General features: G+C 32.4%; 1 protein-coding gene and 1 pseudogene across 1 annotated transcript; both read right to left on the bottom strand.

Moving 5' to 3' along the window:
* LOC125861338 (E3 ubiquitin-protein ligase UPL5-like) overlaps positions 1-20,081 on the bottom strand; it is a 33,828-nt pseudogene extending 13,747 nt beyond the window's left edge.
* On the bottom strand, positions 15,907-21,140 carry LOC125862978 (NADH dehydrogenase [ubiquinone] 1 beta subcomplex subunit 10-A-like). The gene is made up of 3 exons (XM_049543116.1): positions 20,800-21,140; positions 20,664-20,712; positions 15,907-16,273 (listed from the first exon to the last, which is right to left on the bottom strand). Exons 1-2 carry the CDS (start codon positions 21,083-21,085, stop codon positions 20,678-20,680), a joined length of 321 nt encoding a protein of 106 aa, XP_049399073.1. The 5' UTR covers positions 21,086-21,140; the 3' UTR covers positions 15,907-16,273; positions 20,664-20,677.

Raw genomic sequence — 21,140 nt, 5'->3', positions numbered from 1 at the left:
AGTTGTGATAAGTTAGAATTATTCTATTTTGATTTGTGAGGTAAATAAACATTCAGGTAAGAGGTGAATTTGAGTATTCTGAGATTTTCACAAACGGTTACTCATGATATGAATATATATTTTTTGATGTTTTGTTAGTCTGAATGCCTAGATAAACTGATCAAAATATTTAAGACAAACGAAAATAGCATCATGAAAAATATATATAAAATCACTGCAATCTGATTGTAGTGACGTAAACCTCTCTGCAGAGTTCATGAGTCACTTATCTTATAGGATAATTGCATTTCAATTGTCTACACCAGACACTCTATAATAGATTGGTGTAGAAGAGAAAAGAAGTACTCTTATAAAGATGATAAGATTAATTATTGACTTATTATTAGTTATTTTGTTTCTTTTGGGATAGGTTCTAATAACTACATATCACATTCTGAATTCAATTTCTTTCAAATCAGTACCTTGAACAACTATAGAACTAGTTGGATTTGACGTAAGTCTAATCTGTGACACGTTCAATTATAGAATTTTTCAGCACATGTGCTGAGTGGGAGAATAAGAAGATTAGAATTAAGAACGGAATGTGTGTGTTAATTAGATATCCTAAAGAATGAAAGAAGGTTTATTATAGTGTCTTAAAGAAAATAAGACAATTGTTAACACAACTGTCTGATTTCAAGAAAAAGGATCATTTAGTAAACCATGTTCGTAGAAGTAAACTAGTTTTACAGGAATTGAACAAAGAAATAACAAATAAGTCAATTATAAATTCAGACGCTCAAAAACATCTAATCGGTATGTCAGAAATGACGTTCCATTGCATTTATGTAATGGGAGGAACGTTGCTAGACATAAGAAAACTACTACCTCAAGTAATGGAAGTGATGTTGAGCAAATTGAAGAACACTACATGAAAAGTTGTTAATATTTCAATATCGAAAGATTTTGATGAAAATATTAAGACTCAAGATCATGAAAGTGTGATTATGTAGTGCTTAGTCGTAGTGGGAGAATCATAGCGAAGATTGATTTGTTTTGTATGCTTGAGAGAACTTTTATGATCTGAAAAGAAGTACACTCTTGGAAGGTTTCATGAGAAGCTCTCTCAAGCTCTAGGTCAAAATCGATTTGTTACGACGAAGCACTACTAGACAAAATTGCATGAGAAAATAGAAATAAAGGAATGCTTGTGAAAGTTGTAAATGCATAGTTAAGAGTCTAAGTGGGAGATTGTTAGGGTATATACTATTAATCATGTGTTTAGACATAGTATTCTAACAATTTTCAAGATTAAATATCTAAGTGGGAGATTGTTAGGGTATATACTATTAACCATGCATTTAGATATAGTACATTATAACAATTGTGATGGTTAAAAGTCTAAGTGGGAGATTGTTGGGATATATACTATTAACCATGTGTTAAGAAATAATATTTATTATAGAATAAATATTTGCTCAATTTTAATAGATCATATATTCGTTTATGGTGTCTATTTACTTATATAGTAGATGATTTAGTGTGTAGAGTTTTAGCTTATACACAGAGGATTAAATCATCGGTTCTTATAAGTATAAAGTTTTTTGTTCACAATCTAGGATGGAAATTGGACATGCCATCGGTACGATTGTAGCACAAGATTATAGGTAATTTATCTTGATTATGGGAACGGTATAGTTCCAACTTCTTGTGCTAGTGCATTTTGTATGTATTGAACGGGACCGAGTAGAGATAGTTGTTTTAGACTGACTGACAAAACATATTCTCTAAACTATTAAATGTACTTATATTCTTAATCCTGATATAACTATTATGATCTGTATATATTAATTATCGTTTTGATTTATTAAAAGGTGAGATTCTGAGATGGGTCAATATGCCTGGTAAGTTGGATGATAATAATATATATTTGTGAAATAATAAGTTAGTTGATGGAATCCATGTCTCGTTATAGAGATTGATTGATATGTCTTTTTGAGAAACTTATAAGTTTTCATCGTGTCAAACCTTGCAAGTGGATTTATGAATCCGACACATGAAATAAGTTAAGTAGTGCTCTAAAGGAAATTAATCATTAAGTTAAATTCGTCAGTAATTTAATTTATTGATTAGTATCTGAAATCTTAACATGGGGAATTTCATAAGTGTTTAATGGGAAATTATGAAATATACATAGAGGAGTGCAATTACGAATTTCTAGTGGAATGATTTGTAATTTATTATGGTAAGAATAATTCAAATTAATTATTTGAAATTATTTCCATAATAGGAAGCCTCAGTAATTAATTTTGTGGTCCCTCCAGTGCCCATATGTAACTAGAACTCAGAATCCTATTTCTTAGGGGAAAAAGGAGTAGGCGTGTGTTTTTCTTGTTTTTCAAGAAAACTGGGTTTTCTTCTCCTTTTTGGATTGGGGAAGAAATCTCTATAAATAGAGATTCTCCTAACCTAGAAAAAGATTGATTAGTTTTCTATTCGATACTTGTCCACCCAAGTATTGAGAGAGTTCAGATGTGAACTTGGGATCACTGTAGAAGACCATAGCTATCTTGCAAATTCACTTGAAGGTGTGTCTAACTTGGGGATTCGCTTGAAGGTATCTGTTCACGCTTCAAGAGGTATTTATCGAATTAAATTTCAATATGTTTATGTGTTCTAGCATGATTATGTGATCTAGCATAAATGATTATTGGTTATCTATTATTCATGTAAGCAGTAAGATTCTAGTATGCTTCCGCTGTGTATAGAGTTTTCCAACATAGTCTTGATACTAGCAGATTCTCATACTCAAACCCACTTACAAGCTAAATTGCAACAAAAGGCTAACAATTGAGCTTGTAGAAATGGTATACACCACTTGCCATGGAATCTGCATTATTCCAAATGAAAGCCAGCAACTAGATGAGAAATAGAACAAAGTAGTCTAAAAATAAGGAAAATTGTTGCAGCAACATTAATCATGATATATGCCAGAAAGAGAGAACACAACGAGATTCTTATGTTCGATCACAATTGAACAAGTATATAAATGTTGTTTGTGAGTCAAAATTCAGGCATATTAGTCATTTTAGTAGGCTTGTTCTAATTAAAATTAACCGTTCTTTTCCTTCCATAATCCGTTAGATATAACTAAACATGGTGTATTTCCATCTCTAGCTCAACAAACAATGTAAACATAACAACAGTTGAATATTATCGAAATCGTTGAGAATAGGGAGGAAATTCAATTACCACATACAATTCTTGCTCTTGCATTCTTGGTTGTATTACTAAGTTCATGTCCATCTGTAAAGGACGGTTAGTAGGATCATGTTTCCCCATGACTGCAAATGCAATAGAAAAAATTCTTAAATGTGATGCATGAAAGTGCTTAAGATCAAATAATTTAACATAACTCTCTGTTTTGCTACTAATACATAAAGTCCCTTTACTGATACAACTAGATCAGCACCATATGAGTATACTGAAACAAATAGTGCACCATATGTTCTTAATAGAAACTGAACTCCATGAATAAAATAGAAAAATAATATTTTGAAATTATAGACGAATTGGCAACAAAAAACACAATGAAAGAAGTAAAAACGGGAATAGCATTGAAAAAAAAACTCACTTTTGTTTCCAGAGTATACAGAATCCTCAAACTCATATCATAATTACCAAAAAATGGAAGTAAGGTCGCATATTTGAAGCTCTCTCACTGCCTGGAAATTTCGAGAACCACAAAAAACAACCTCCTAAAGCGCGCAATATTCAGATCTGCCGACGCTTCAATAGAATCTGCAAGTAAGACAAATTAGTGTAGTTTTGATCTTTCTACATGCAAAAGTGAGTTGTGTTGTATATGAGTGTCCAATTTGAACAATCAACACAAAATTAGAGCAAATTAGGACATGATCCTTTCTTCTTCACTTGTTTCTATCTTTCATCTTGGATATCTGTTTGATATTCACCATAATCGCCATGTAAGTTTGCTTCAATTTTAACAGAAATATTACTGTTCATTACCTTGTCTTCTACTTCACGTTACTGTTATTCCATATATTTTAATTATGATGCTTGTACTAATGATAATATTTTTAGGAAAAATTTCAGAAATCCCCTCACACTTGTAATAATACTGCTAGGTAGAGCTGTCAATATGGGCTGGTCCATCCCATTCAGTCAACCTTTACAAGCTTTGAAATTTGACGGATCAGGCCGGACTAGTCCATTTTGTGTGGGTCAGAAAATGGTCGAGTCAGCCTATAAGTACGTGGGCTACAGGTTTTTCCGGGCCAGCCCTTTTTTTAAAAGGGCAAACTACATAAATCTCACTAGTTTAGGTCTTAATTACTAAGATTTCCGTTAGTTTCAACTATTACTTCCTCTACCATATTTCATGCTTAGGATACATGAGTTTGAATCCGCGAGATACATATATTTGTTAAATTTTACAATCGAGATACGTATTTTATTTGTTTAAATTAATTGGTTCTAACTGATTTCTTTAATTAGAGTAATAATTGAGAATTTTCATAATACATGGACAATTAATTCTAGAAATTTTAATTAATCAAATCCCTTAAAATAAAGCGAAAATCAAGGAGTGTATCTATGTTTAATTAATTTTATTTTATTATTCTTTGAAATAATAAATTCATTAATATTCTTGGTCATGTAATTTGATTAATTTCATTTTATTACTCTTACAATAATAAATTCATTAATTTGATGCATCTATTATCAATATATGATATATCCAACAAACTAAACACTTAGATACATGAGTATCATAAAAGTACATTCATGTATCATAGAAGTATCTAGTATTAATTTCATGTATTTGTTAGATGTGCCTAGTATTAATTTCATGCATCTATTTATATGATCTAATTTTAATTTCATATATCATTTATATGTATCTAGTATTAATTTGATGTATCAAGTATCAATTTCATACATTATATTCAAAAACATGTATCTCGGATACATAGTAAGCATGTACATATAATTATGTGTATTTAAATATGAAATGTAACTGAAATAAACGAATTTAGAACAAATCACGAACGTAGAGTGTCTGTCTTATCATTAATTAAAAAAAGTTAAAAAATTCAAAATTCTTCATTTTTTTAGCATCTGAATGTTTTCTCATAGATACATATAGTATTAACTCAGATATATAAACTCTTAACTAGATACATGTACAACTGATTTTATCCAACGTTGCATTTGATGTGTTCTATTAATTAAAGCTTGGTGTAATTCTTCCATCTTAATTGGGTCGTACCTATACTTAGATCTATTCTTGGCTTGAATGTTGGCAATTGAGGAGTCAGTCTAGATCACGAGTAGATCAGTTCCCGATCCGTATTCAGCATTATCACTGGTGAGTCCTCATTCTTCGAGGACGATAGACATATTTTCTTTTACTTTCAGTCTTTCAATTTCAGTTTTGCTAGAGTTAGCTGGGACATGTCCCAGCATCTCTAGTCAGTTAAAGGCTTATTTCAGACATAGATGGATTCAGTTTTAGATTTGAGTTTGATCTTTCAGTTGTTATTGAACTCTTAGCACAATTTATATATTCAAACTTAGATTGGGTATTCCCCATCATTCTGTAAATTATGGTTTTAGCTTTCGCATAGTATCTTCTTACTTTAAAAAATATTGTATGCTTATGATATGTCAGTTCAGGGTTAGTTTGGGGTCACTCGTGATCCTAGGTCCCATGTTTACGTCAAGAGGGTAGCCTCAAGGCATGACATTTTCGATCAAATTTCGAATATATTTTGAACCCTTTACCCAAGTAATTTGTTCATCATGTTCACTATTTATTAAGTAATTGTTTTACTTTTAAACAATAAGCTCTAACAATTATATATATTAGTCAATTATTCAATTATTTTCAAGTAATATGTACTTATCACATTATATCATATACAAATAACAAAATTTAATGATGTATATCATTCGTAAATATACTAATTTAACCACTTTGATGACTAACAAACTAGTTTAACCACTATAATGACTAATACATGTTTCTCATTAAGATAAACTCATCATTAAATAAAATATCCCCAAAAAAGAACTTAGTAAAAGAAATAATAAGACCATTAATTTTAGGGGAAAATTTAATAAATAACATTTGACTATTTTGAGAAAAATCTAAAGAAAAAAGATTTTATTCACAATTTCTTATCTATACATTAATTATCTTTTGACCAATTTCTCTTTTTTTTTCCTACAAATAGATTTCTTAAGTTTTAAATTAAACCACACCACCATTTTCATTACACCATTTCACTTCACTTTTTCAATATGACCAACGGTGATAACAACCACCGCGGTACCACCACAAAATGAAAGAGAACTGATCAAACTTCAATTCTGTTCTTTGTTCATTCTTTACCCAAAGCAGAAACTTAGAAAACTTAGAAAAATGAGAAATATAAAAGATTGATGGGAAAGAAAGTGAAAAATGATGGCTAGGGGTAAAAGGTAGGAGAGAGACAATGGATAAGGTAGGACCCACAATTTTTTTATTAAAAAATAATCCTTCATACACCATCTCATGTCTATGTCTCTCACACCATAAATTTTTTCATTGTGTATAGTTACATGCTTTCATCAGTACTTTTCTTTAGAATCATAAATGTAAACTCTCTCACTATCATTATCATATCCTTCAAATCCGAAGCACTACAAACATAATCACATTTCACAATCGCAGAGATTTTTTAAATTATATTATTTATTAGTTTCTATGTCTGCAGATGAAATATGCTTTGCCATTTTACCAACGAAATGCATAGTTGCATCATTCTCAACGCCATAAAATGCCAATGTCTCCAACTGGCAGGAGAGTTGTCTTCCAACTGACACCTCTCCTATCTGTTGGAGACATTGGCATTTTATGGTGTTGAGAATGATGCAACTATGCATTTAGTTGGTAAAATGCCAAGCACATTTCATCTGCAAACATAGAAACTAATAAATGATATAATTTCAAAAATCTCCGCAATTTTGATATTTGATTATGTTTGTAGTGCTTCGGATTTGAAGGATATGATAATGTTAGTGAGAGAGTTTACATATACGATTCTAAAGAAAAGCACTGATGAAGCATGTAACCATACACAATGAAAAAATTTATGGTGTGAGAGGCATAGAATTGAATTGGTGTATGAGGAATTTTTTTTTTAAAAAAAATGTGTGGGTCCTACCTTATTCATTGTCTCTCTCTTACATTTTACCCCTTGCTCTCTTTTTTCACTTTTTTTCCCATCAATATTTTATATTTATCAAATAGAGTAGCTTATATCATTTATTTATTTATTTATTTTTGTCACGACTCAGGGGTACACCGTAGATGTAACACGACGTACTTGACCCCGAAGGGGTCTCATACAAGCCCTTAGCATATCATGAATATAAGATAATCGAAAAGTACGAAAATTTTAAAAAAATTATCCATACAATCAACGTCTTTTATAAAATGCAAGCAGAAGTCTTTACTACACTTTGTCTCAACCATCTAAACTCATCTTTGAATTAAAACCTTTGGGGAAAAGCCCATACAATAGTCTCATGACATGAAAATAAAAGACATAAAGAAAATAGAGGCTTTATCCTCGAAGCTATGAGGACTCACCCAAATCTTCAACTCATTTGCTCCTTAGAAACCTAACCTCAAGAGTGGTACTCAAATCTCCGAACCCTACATTTGATTAGAATGTAGGCAAAGTATGTGTTAGTACAAAATGTACTAAATATGTTAGCTAGCACAACATCACAAGAGCATAATAGAAGGATTAGTCAACATAAGACATAATCAACAAGCATAAGAGATAATAACATAATCATAAGTAAAATCTCCAACATAAACATCATATAAGTGTAATCTCCAATATAGGCATAATGTAAGCATTAGTCATAAAGCATAGTACAAATACCTAGTCAAGTTCTATACTTTCCCTTTTATAATTAGCTTCAAGTCATACTTGTGCAATGTATGAGTAAGGCCCCATAATCTCACTCACACTAAGTACCACCTTAGGCCATCACACTAACCATCTTAAGATCTCATCCCTAGTTTAACTCTCATAACCAAGGGAACCTCTCACCTTTAGTCAATTATAACAAGGAAGGTAACTATAGCACAATCCTATCTCAAGATACATCACACAAAAGAACACTTTCTTGAATAACCTTAAGTCATACTTGTGCAATGCATGAATAGCATCCCATAATACTATTCATGCTAAGTATCAATTTTAGGTCCTCATACTCATACTTTTTGGTTGGAAACTAGTTACTCTCTTTAGTCCTTAGAACACTATGAGGCACTCCCTTAAGCACATCTTAGTTCATTATTAGGTTGAACCCTATGAGACACTTCTTTAAGCATGTCTAAGTTCATTATTAAGATGGACCCTATGAGATACTTACTTAAGCATGTCTAAATCCATTTATGCTTTTGAACACTATGAGGTACTTCTTTAAGTCTTAGTTCATTGGATACGGAGATTGCAACCCTAACACCACTAGGTGAAGGCTTACATCTCATGAGACCTAACTTTGGGAAAAACCCACACTCTACTAAGTAAGAGTTCCCCCTTTAACTTGGATAGTCCTCACATCAACTAGGTGTGGTTCTCCTTTCAACTTGGAGCAAGCTTACCATGCCAACTATTAAACCTTTTGACAACCTTACTAACCATATAATCAAAATATTCTAGCTTCTTTCTACCAACATACAAAGGGAAACCAAGATAAATAGAAGAAAAGTTTTTGTCCATGAAATTAGTACATCTCCTTAACCTATTAATCCTTCGAGCTAAAGTTTTAGAAGCAGGTAAAAAGAAGCTTTTATCTCTATTAACTAGCTGACCAGAACTTGACTCATATACTTTGATCCAGTTCGTGATGAGTCTCATAGAAAGAGTATTGCCACTACTAAAAATAACAATGGCATCAGCATAATCCAAGTAGTTTATATTAGGACAATTAGGAGGCATGGAAAAGGGGATGAACATATTATGATCGTTCAGATCATTTAAAGATCTAGAGAGGACCTCTACATCCAAAATTTTTAAAAAAAAGAGGGGGAAAGAGGATCACCTTATCTTAACCTTAAGAAGAAGAGTAAAAATCATATCTAGCGCCATTAATAACCACATAGTACCAATTTTCAGAGATAAGATTAAAGATCATGTTCGTCCATTATTCAGAGAAGCCAAACTTAGTCAAAACAGATATCACAAAGTGCCAAGACATTTTGTCATATGCTTTGGTCATATCAAGTTTCATAATAACATTGCCACCCTTGTTAGTCTTAAAAATATTCTGAATAATTTCCTTAGCTAAAAGAACATTCTTTGTGATTAGTCTCTCCTTTACAAAATGAGAGACTATATTTTTCAACATAGGATTTAATCTCAAGGAAAATATTTTGGAAACAATTTTGTTGGTAAAGTTTGAAAGACTTATAGACCTGAACTCACCAAAGCAACTAGGGGTGTCAATTTTAGAAATTAACACTAGGCAAGTGTGCAAGAAGTATCTGGTCAATTTTATCCCTCTAAAGAAGTCTTGAACATAGGCAATGATATCCTCTTTGATAATATCCCAACAACTTTGGAAGAATGTTCCATTATATCTATTTGGCCCTGCAGCACTTAAAACACTAAAACTGAAAACAACCTCTTTAATTTCTTTTTCACCAGGCATAATACACAATCTATTATTATCTTCCAAAGTGATCAAGTTAGGAATACATTGAAGAGTATCAGAACTAAGAGAAGGTTGAGGACGATAATTAAAATTGAATGACATTCATAGATTCTATATAATAAAGTCAGAGTTTTATACTGAAAAGCATATTCTACGCTTGAGTACAATAGTATAAACAGACTATGTGTGATCATAGGTTACCGAAGCTGCAACCAATAAGTTCTTGGGTGATCATTTCGAGTCAATTTTGCATCACAAACCTATCACAATAAGTAGGAACGCACAACTGGTAGAAGCATGTTTGTGCAGAAGGCAAGTGTTGACAAGACACTAAGGTTCTAGATATGCAAAGTCTAGAATCTAAACAGCGAAAACCCTCTATAAGTAGATACCTTATTGAAGTCCAGAAGAAAAGAAGCGTCTTTTTCTTCTCAGCAGGCNCGATAATTAAAATTGAATGACATTCATAGATTCTATATAATAAAGTCAGAGTTTTATACTGAAAAGCATATTCTACGCTTGAGTACAATAGTATAAACAGACTATGTGTGATCATAGGTTACCGAAGCTGCAACCAATAAGTTCTTGGGTGATCATTTTGAGTCAATTTTGCATCACAAACCTATCACAATAAGTAGGAATGCACAACTGGTAGAAGCATGTTTGTGCAGAAGGCAAGTGCTGACAAGACACTGAGGTTCTAGATATGCAAAGTCTAGAATCTAAACAACGAAAACCCTCTATAGGTAGATACCTTATTGAAGTCCAGAAGAAAAGAAGAGCCTTTTTCTTCTCAGCAGGCATACACTCAACTATCTGCACTCAAAGAAAAAAAGAAAATAAAGATGTATTAGAAAGAGCGGGTTAAAGTGTGAAGTTTAAATATTGTGACGATATATGACTACCTTCCAAAACCAGGATATTTGATGATCATTTTCTTCGTATCCATTGTATTCTGTATATGCTTTTCAATCTTCGACAAAAATAGCAGTTCCACTCCATCAAGCATTTTGTCAAGATCTTCAAAATATAAACTCCGAAACAAGAAAGTCTTGATACTTGAGATAGTGATATCAGAAAAACATTGAGAAAAATGAGCTATCTGCGAAGCAATTGATGGGACAAAATGATGTTGAATAAGGAGACTAACATACTTCTTTCTATTCTTACTGTTCACAACAATATCTTTCCCATTGGGACAAAGCTCGACTATTTTTATGGATCCCAACTCTTTAGCATATAAGCGAAGGTCAAGCTAAGTATATCTTAATCCACTGCTCAGGATCCATCTCGAGTATCTGCTTGCAACTACTGTATAAGCTGGGATCTGCATCCCGAATATCCTCCAATGAAATTTTCTCTCCAGCCAATTGCAAGAAAAATACACGATCAAATACAACTCCGATATGAACTTTATGCATTAATGCCACTACAATCATTCTACCACAGAAGGTGAAATACTTGAGGTGTAACGGATCCACCTTAGATGCTGCAACCAAAAATGTATATTAATGACTAAAGTTAATACTTTTTAGATATAAATTTGCGCATAAAGATGATAAAAGCTACTTGAATTTGGGAAAAACCTTCTTCGATCATTGGGACAAGCAACAAAGAGAGCTTTGTGAAGATTGAATATCTCTCAACATACCAAGAAGAACCACTCTCTCAACACTCCAGGCCAGTAGCTTCTTCATGTTTGAATTGCAATAACAGATCACCTAGCAGTAATGCAGGATCCTTAACAACAGTATATTCAAAAGACACCTCCAACAACTCGGACTTATCGATAAGCATCTCATATGACTCCTCCTTGTTTCCACCTCTAGCTTCTTCAAGCATCCTCGTTGTGAAATATCTCCGTACTTTGAAATTTGTTACCTCCTTGTGCTCAATGATCCACTGATAATCATCAAAACTCTCTGCACATATCCCGATTAGAAAGCACAGTGAAAGTTTTAGTTGACTCAACTTCTGCCAAAAGACCTCCGAGTTGTTAAACAACTTAGAAATATTGTTTAACTCTTTCGATGTTACAAGAGACTGAAATCACCATGATACGATAAGCCTGCCTTCATTAATCAACAAATTATCTTCCAATTTCCTTAAGCATCGCTCTATTTTACCTAGCAAATCATATAAAATGATATGCAAGTCAGAAAAAATATGATGCAAGATTTCAATGTACTCTCAGCATACACTGCTTCACCACTTTTAGAGTCGAAAGGTTGTTGCAACAGTGCCCTCACCAAACACATATACTCAGTAAAATCATTCACAATGCTCATCAGTGCTAACCCCATAGAATCAACTGATCCCATACTCAATTCTAACTCACGGGGATAAATCAACAACTACATCCTCACGAACTAACATAAAAGCATCATTCAATGCTAACAATTCATCAGCAACATTTTTCTTGCACCTTGCAATCCCAACAGCCTCTAGTATATCCCTTATACTACTCCGACAAAATCTATACAAGGAATCCTCAAACCCAACAACTTTTCTCAGTAGCTTACAGAACACTAATATCAATCGAGCACATTCATTGTATCTCTCCATATGCAAAACTGTACTAGTCAATGAATTGATGAATCTATGAATCAATTCATCAGCAACATGTTTCTTTGCTTTATCTGGAGACATATAAAGCATTACTAAAGCTTCAGGCACCGATGAAGAGATAAATATGTGAAAATGTTGAAAGGATTCTTCATTCATAGTATGCATTGGAGTCATCACAAGAAACTTCTTCAACATCCTTATGATGTGATGCCCGCGTTTAAGAGTTGAATGATCATTGCTTCTCAAAATATTGAAGACTAGTGAAGCTAAGTCATTGGTGAGCTGCCAAGCCTGAGGATTATTTGTGCTCAATAGTTGACCAATTACAAGCTATATAGTTGTATTGCGTAGAATCCTACAATCTTCCAATGTTTGGTTTGACCAATTACAGCTCATCATCAACCCCAACCGTGGTTTTCAGAAGTTTACAAAACACTGATACTAAAAGAACACATACTTCCGAAGCATCTCCAGTCAATGTACTAAATGAATTGATAAATTTACGAATAAGTTTTTCAGCAATTGATTTGTAGCCATATCCTGAAACATATAAAGCATTACCAAATCTAGCAGACTAGGAAATGAGCAATTGTATGTGGAAAAATGTTATGGTGTGAGAGACATAGATATGAGTTGGTATATGAGGGATTATTTTTTAATAAAAAATGTTTGGGTCCTACCTCATTCNTAAATGAATTGATAAATTTACGAATAAGTTTTTCAGCAATTGATTTGTAGCCATATCCTGAAACATATAAAGCATTACCAAATCTAGCAGACTAGGAAATGAGCAATTGTATGTGGAAAAATGTTATGGTATGAGAGACATAGATATGAGTTGGTATACGAGGGATTATTTTTTAATAAAAAATGTTTGGGTCAGACCTCATTCATTGTCTCTCTCCTACCTTTTATCCCTTTCTTTCCTTACACGTTTTATTTTTGTACTTATCTGTATAATTTTCTAATCAATTTTTTCTATTCTGAATTTCATTTACCCAAATCTTTCTATTATTTATAATATATTTATCTTCTCATTTTGATAATTGATAGGCATTTTAAAAAAATAAAAATTATTTTATCAAGAATATGAGATGAAAAATGAAAGAGAAAATTACATGATGGATAAAATTTTCACTTACGATATAAAAGTTTAGATAGTTGATCAACTAAGCTACTATTAAAATTCTCCATTGGTACATGTATATACGTTTAATTGGTTATTTTTAGTACTAATAGAATCAATTTTTTTAATTAATTTTTATAATATTATAAATCAAAAATAAAATTTTCTCATTTTTGAGTTTGATTAAATTTAAATTTTATGAAATATGATGTAAATGCTACACTATTTCATATAATTAGATCTAATCTAGTTTATGATGAATAATCATATAAGAAATATTAACTATAATGCAAAAAAATTTATATACAAATATTTACTATAATCTACTTTGTTATAATATAAAAATTAATTTATTAACCAAATATTTATACTTTATTAATATAAAAATGATATAATTAATTCATCAATTCCAAAATCAGATATTACAATCCAGTTGACTACCTTGGGATTCAAATATGCATAGATTCTCTCACAAGGGAAAAAATATATCAGTATCAAAATTCACTTAAAATAAAAATGCATGAAACTTACATTTGAGAGGAATTTTTTGTTTTTTCAGTCACCGCATAATAAATAGGACCTAAACAGGTAATTTCTTGTAACTTAGTGTTGTTCGAAAATCGCCACAACTACTCAAATCATATACATTCTCTAATGAGATTATGCACAATTCATGTTGTGTAATGTTCTAGAATGTTTTTAGCCAAAAACTTTACAAAAAGTCAATAAAGGTTGGAAAACAATACAAAGTAAATATTATTTAAGGCAGGAAGTGAAGTCTAGTCTTGATACTATCAGATTCTCATACTCAAACCTAATTACTTTGATTTTATATATAAAACTATTTACTTTGATGTAATTTCTAAATATTACTTGTAAGTTTTCATAACTTTTATCTTTTAACATGTTCTTTTAAGTTTTTCAAGACTTAGATTTTTCAATAATTCAATAAAGGTTATAGTTCATATATATTAGTGACCCTAATAAAGCTCAATTAAAAATCAAATCAATACTAATGCTAACAAAAAAAATTAATTCAACACTAAGACTGACAATAATGTTTAATATTTGTTCTGTAGTTTTACATTGGTCTAGACATTTAAAATACATAACCTAAGTTTAATTTTTCTTTAATGTTTAATCATGTAATTAATACTTAACAAACTTATTTTAGCATGATTTAGTACTTTTAAATTATGATCATTTTCATTATGACTTATCAATTTGAACTATTTATTTTATATGATTTCATTGTTGTTCTTTATTGAATATTTTAGTGTCATCACTTATCTCATATTTTGTGTTATTTTCTTAAGAAACACCTTAGATAGTTATATTTTGGTTGGACTAAAGAAATATTTGGAGCACAAGTTAATTATGTGTTTGTATGAATAATTTACCCAACAAAATCCAAGATTTATTAGTTTGGTTTGATTTAAAAAAGTTTAAAATATATTTGAAAAATCTGAATTAACCCGAAAAACCCGGATTTTATTAGTTTGGTTTGATTTATAAATTTAAAATTTTGACACAAATAATTTTATTTGATATTTGAAAAATCCAAACCAATCCGGTCATGTACACCCACCCGTATTCTTGATAATTGATCAAAACAAATCTAGATAGACAAACTTAAAACTTCTGTAATGATGCACTAACCTGGACAATATTGCTGTTGCGCTTAAACCTGAACATATATATCGCTCCATAAATTAGTATTGCACCTGAGTAGGGGTGTGCAAAAACCGAACTGATCGATAAACTGAACTGAAAAAGTGGTTATTGGTTTATTGTTATTGGGTTATTGGGTTAACGGTTTCTTAATGTTTTTATAAAAAAAATTATCGGGTTATCGATTCGGTATTAGTTTTCAATATTGGGTAAACCGATAACCCATTAAGAGTTAAGACTAGTAATTTAATACTTTTACATATACATACATAATAATAAATATTAATATCAATATCTTAATAGTTATGTCTTTGTCATTTAGCCATCAATTCATACTTCGCTGTGACTTTGAATTCACAACTTTACATTATACAAATCGTCAAAACCTAAAGTAAGAATCATATTCCTCTTTATTTCTCTGTGTTACACATGTATAGTTCTTTTCATATTTGTTATTATTATTTCTATTTTATGAACTTTTGTAAAGTTACATTATTGTCTTGTCGTGTCAAATTTATTAGAGAAGTCGTATATTTATTTTATAAGCATATTCTTATTGGTTAAACCAAAAACCGAACCGTTAAGGACCAAAACTGATAAATCGAAAACCGATAAAAAATTATCTTATTGATTCGTTATTGATTTAGCATATTTAAAAACCGATAAACCAAACCGATAATTCATAAAATCGAACCGAACGGACCGATGCACACCCCTACACCTGAGTGGCAAACTTTTCTAAAAGTTCTGCCTAGGAGTGGCAAGTGAGCTGATCGAGTCGAATGAGTCTGATAAAAAACGAGTTGAATAAAAATTAACACAAAAGTGTGTTAATTTTCTCAAGAGCTCCAATATTACAACACAGAATACAAAATACCAGCCTCTAATCATGACTAATGACCAACAATACACACAAGATAGAGGAAGCATAGAACAAAGACCAGGACACCAATAAGGAAGAAAATTGAGTTTTTTCCTTTATTTCCACTATGAAATATAGTTCCCTCAAAAAAAAAAAAGTACAAGGAAGTTAAAGCCACATTGCAAACCATTGTCGTTTTTCACACGACAGGAAACTAAAAAATCAGGTCTTAAGCAGTGAATAACAGAAGCAGCGATACATTGAAATTCACAAGTTGGTAAGCCCAACAACCTCTGAAGTTTATACTTATAACTGGAAATACAAACCTGCAAAAAGGGGAAATGTCACACTTTAGGGAACACAGCTTTATATGTAAAACAAAAACCAGGATATATTGCAAAGTCAAGAACTTGCATAAGAATTGTGTATCAAAACATGGATCATTAAAATCTACAACATAAAAACAGACCTACAAATATGAATTTTTAGTTGCAATTCTTTGCCCGAATTATACATGTTTGAGTGCTCAGAGCAATTTGTTATCACTATTCAACTTGCATAGATTAATTTTGAAATATAGTTTCACTGGACAAACAAATAGACTTGTTCTTTTTTTGTAGAGCCCACATCAACTTGCCAACTGACTTTTACTCATTAACTAGCAGATTGTTGAGAAACCATTCTATCCAAGAACATGTTTGGTTCGAGAAAAGAAAGGAAATAAGGAAGCCAACTTATTGATTTTGTTCCACAAGACTATTTACTCTACCTCACCAGCCCATACGGTATGAAAGTAAAAGATATTTACCGAACGGCATTAACACAAGGAAATTAAAAACTAGAAAAAAATGTGAAGATCGAGATAGAATAAGAAAGATTGGACAAAATCTAATAGAAGCAGCAATTCGCTAATTAGTCACGCCAAGTAACATATACTTAAACCTACTAATTAGTAATCCAATTACAAGAAATTATCCACAGAAGAAGAAAACTTAAACTCATACATGAAAACTAGATGAATCCAAAAAAAGGTTCAATTGAAGAGGATAAAGATCATTCCCACAAAGGCATGCTCTCTCAAGAGAGTTCTTCATCAATGATTCATCAAAAACTCCGCAAAACCCTACATCACCTCAATGTATAACTAGCTAAATGATGGGTTCCCCAAGTCCAAGTACTTTAAAATAATAAAAGCCCTAACATGACCAAATGAGTCGTGAGGCTGGCGGGGTATGTGGGACCATGCTTGAATCATCCTACAAACTCTTATGGTGGTCAACTTGTAATCAATGTTGGTCAAACTTGGTCAATTCTCGATCAACCCTTCATAAAACCTACCAATTTCTTAATGATGTATGCCTGTGGTCATGTTGTTGTCATTTACTTTCTCCTTTAAATCTAATTTCAGTAAGGTTTAAAAATTCACGTGGACGTGAAACATAACATACTATATTATGTCCCGTTATTTTTTATTCCGTAACTATACAAATGAAATATCCATGTCTGTTCTAATGTTACTTCCCCTCCTGCAACTCTCCTCTTTCATCCCTGCTACTTTTTTTATTTGATAAAGCTCATCCTCTTTCTCCCTAATAACAGTACATGACAAGACTAGTGAATCTTGCTTTGTCGTTGCAAAAAGAAGCCATCACAATGGCAATTGTAAAACATTATCTGTTAAAATGACTCAGAATGGTGATATCAAGTCTTAACGAACCTATTGATGGTATCAGAAAGATATTGTAATTCTTTTATGGTTCTATTCATATTCCTAAGTTTAGTGACACCTCCAGTCCTCTTCGACAGAATCTCAATTCCTGTGTTATTACATGTACTATATCTGATCTTCAATTTGTAAGAGGAGCAATTTTAGTCCTTCCTCTAGTATAATCAACAAATTTCGATAGGATATTGAAAAGCTCAATCTTTTACTGCCCTTTTTCCCTCTTTCATTGCATATATCCTCAAACACCTACATCTTATTCAAATAAGTCACTTCGCTTCTTTATGAATACCTGCTCAACTCTCTGTGAACTATCCAGGAAGGCAGTTGCTTGTAGGTGTTGAAGGCAAGATCAGAGTGTATAAGAGGGATATGATGGCATAGACCATATCAAAGGAAGAGGATGGAGGTGGAAGCCAAATATGGAACTTCTCAAGTAATTTTGCTGATTGCATTCACTAAATGATGAAATTCACCTTAAATGGAAGGTTCAATGTTTTGAGAACTACATTACAAGGACCAAAACTAACCTCAAAATATGGTGGACTAAAATAAAAAGAACTGTTATCAAAATTTAAAACTGCTACCTCCCTTTTACTAGTTGTGCTCCTAACCATCAGTATAGGTCAGTGTGTGGAAATGACGGCAATTTTCTAGAGAATACAGAAAGCTTTAGTGAAAAATGACTCAATTATCAGAAGTGTATTAACTGTTCCAATTGGTCAGGCCAAGCTTGATATTTTCTGGCCAAGGGTGTGAAAGGTGTCAAGAAGGTAAAAAGGGTTTCAACTGACAGTGGAGTTGTACACTAATATAACTTTGCTAGATAAATGAAGAGGAAGATTAAGGAGGGAAAGAGTTCATGAAGAAAGTTTTACCTCTATTTAACAGCATTTTGGCATTTTAACCTACATTGTCAAATAAATTTCCTGTGCTTTTCTGTGGTTGTTGCTTTCCCCTCATTTTTTATTTATTTAAAGGGAATCATTGTGGGTGGGCTATCATAGGGATAGATAAGTAAACAATCAAAGTGACCAAGGTCAAACTTGTATTGCAGCTAGTTTCTTTAGCTTCATTTGCAAAATCCTGATGAAAGTTTGAATAACTTTGAGTTCCAATTGCTGTATATACAAAAAACACAGAAAAAAACAGAATCACCAAAAATACCCCGACTCCAAAACATGTTGTGACTTGGATTTTATGCATGGATTAAACTTGTTATATTGAGTTTAAGTTACAATGAAAGAATTGAAAAAACAAATGTGATGGAACCAAAAGATTAAGGAAAGGAAGAGAAATCTAGTGCATTTGCAGAAGTTTTACTCTGTTAAGTTTATCCTTTCACAGTAAACCTATGCAAACGTCAAAAGTCTGAAGGATCTACAGCATACTGGTAGATGCACCAGATTCATGGAATCTGTAAGGGAATTTGGATATCTTTTTTAATACTTTATATCGTGGGAAAGCTATGTCCTGATTCATTCTAAGACATTGTAGTGTGTCACTAGCAAGGAACAATCACTGAGAATGGAAGACTTAAGAAACCCATTGCTTAATGGTGATTTCCTAAGCCCAAAGGTAAGAATTAAAGACATCATGCGCCCTAGGGTAAGAGTTAACTCTTATTCTTACAGTTTTGAGTTAAATTTCATTTACTCACGATTGATAGAATGTTAGGGCTGGCATAAGTGTAAATACAGGACTCTTGAGATATCGATTGAAATGCTAAAGCATGGATTATAACAGGTGACCGATTTGACAGTTTGTTTGATCATAGATCAATAAATATTTTCCCTTGTTGAGTCAATTGGAGTCCAGCCAACTCTGATTGAAGTTTTGATTGTTTTTTTCCTAGATCATTAAAGATGCTTTGGAGTCGATCCCAACAGGGAGTGAAGTTGTGGTTACTATAATCTGTCTCATAACTGGTTTTAAATCAAAATGCATGATATCAGATTGATTTATGCATGTTTTAGAAAGAATTATTGAATTCTATGTTTCCAGAGTAGTGGTATATGTATGCTCCTCACATATAAGCATGCATTGGGACAACTACATGCAAGATGTGGATATGATTGGGTAAATGCCTACTTTATCTTGAGCAGCAATCATGAGTTATGCTAATGGTTTATAGTGTTTATGATAGTGCATATGTACTTTGATGAGCCTCTTTGAAATTGAAGCAAGACTAACTAGCTTTGAGTAAAATATAGTTGATGTATGATTCTTATACTAGATTATGAAGTACTTCACATGCTATATATTAAGCTGCATGCCTAAGTCTAGAAGAGTTTTGGGAAGAAGGTTGCAAGATGTTGGATGATATATGCTACCTTAAAAGAGTTGATATCACAAGCAGTAGCAGATACAGCTTGTGCTAGTGTAGCTTTAGATTCATACTGTGCCAGCATCCCTCCTAGCTGATCGGGAGGGCTTCAGGCTCTCGTAATGGACAAACAGGGAAAAAATACCTCACTGATCGAGTTAGGATCAGACTGTTGTGCCAGCATCTAAAATGCAGGTATAGTGCCAGACTATAGTAAATGTGATCCTCACTGATATATGTTGTGCATCAATGTTCACAAAAGGTTGAAAAATAGAGTCACTCATGACTCATGAGGTATGCATAGTGAATTAAAACTATTGTGATACATAACCCAAAAGTATCAATAATAGCATGTCACATGTTTTAAATCAGTTAAGATATTTCCAGTTTACAGATTCATACTGGCCATGGATTTGAAGATAGTGCAAATCATATTTTTGAATCTTCTAGTCTGATTAGTTATAGATTGGCAATATTATTAAGTGGACTCCCACCTCACATTTCATGATTCTAAATTTTGACCAAACTCTCTGGAGAGTCCCAGATTCCTACATTGAAGTTTCTATTTCTAGGTTAGACTATTATTAATGAAATAGTTTGAAATAGACTCATAGAAGCTGAAATTGATAATAATTCCAATCTAATAAAAGGGAGAAATCAAAAATACCTAAGATAACAGAATCATTCGGACTCAACAGCTTCAACCACCTTAGGCCCTGCAATCAAACGAATACATAAGATTCAGAAACCAAAAACAAAACCTTTAAATCTCAAACAAGTAATAAATGAGCAAAGGGAGAGACCATGCATAAAGGGAGGACGAAGGTCCTTGCCCCACCCAACACCGCGGGTTGCGTCAAGATACTGCTGAACAAGGTGGCGGCACTTCTGAAGATGGTTAATACCTTCGATACGGTAGCACCAACGGAGCTTTTCACGGAGGATCTTGGCTTTTTCAATGTCGATCCACTTCTCCCTCACCAAATGCTCCCTCATCTCGAGGAAAGCTACCGGATCCTTATACGGGTTATTCGGGTCGAAATCATCGGGTGCTCCTTCATCGAACTGTACTCCTTTCTTCCTCCCCATTCTTTCTGTCAGAATCTTCTTCTTCTTCTCTCCAATTGATTTTTGTAGTGATAGG

This window comes from Solanum stenotomum, chromosome 4, assembly GCF_019186545.1.
Source record: "Solanum stenotomum isolate F172 chromosome 4, ASM1918654v1, whole genome shotgun sequence".
NCBI lineage: Eukaryota > Viridiplantae > Streptophyta > Magnoliopsida > Solanales > Solanaceae > Solanum > Solanum stenotomum.
The sequence above is the reverse complement of the archived record's forward strand: the minus strand, read 5'-3'. Positions and strand labels throughout refer to the sequence as shown.

Excerpts from the sequence above, each read along its gene's own strand:
- LOC125862978 (XM_049543116.1), bottom strand. The coding sequence starts at position 21,085 with ATGGGGAGGAAGAAAGGAGTACAGTTCGATGAAGGAGCACCCGATGAT. Across the intron at positions 20,713-20,799 it reads TCGTCCTCCCTTTATGCATG|GGCCTAAGGTGGTTGAAGCT; the intron begins GTCTCTCCCTTT and ends GTTTGATTGCAG.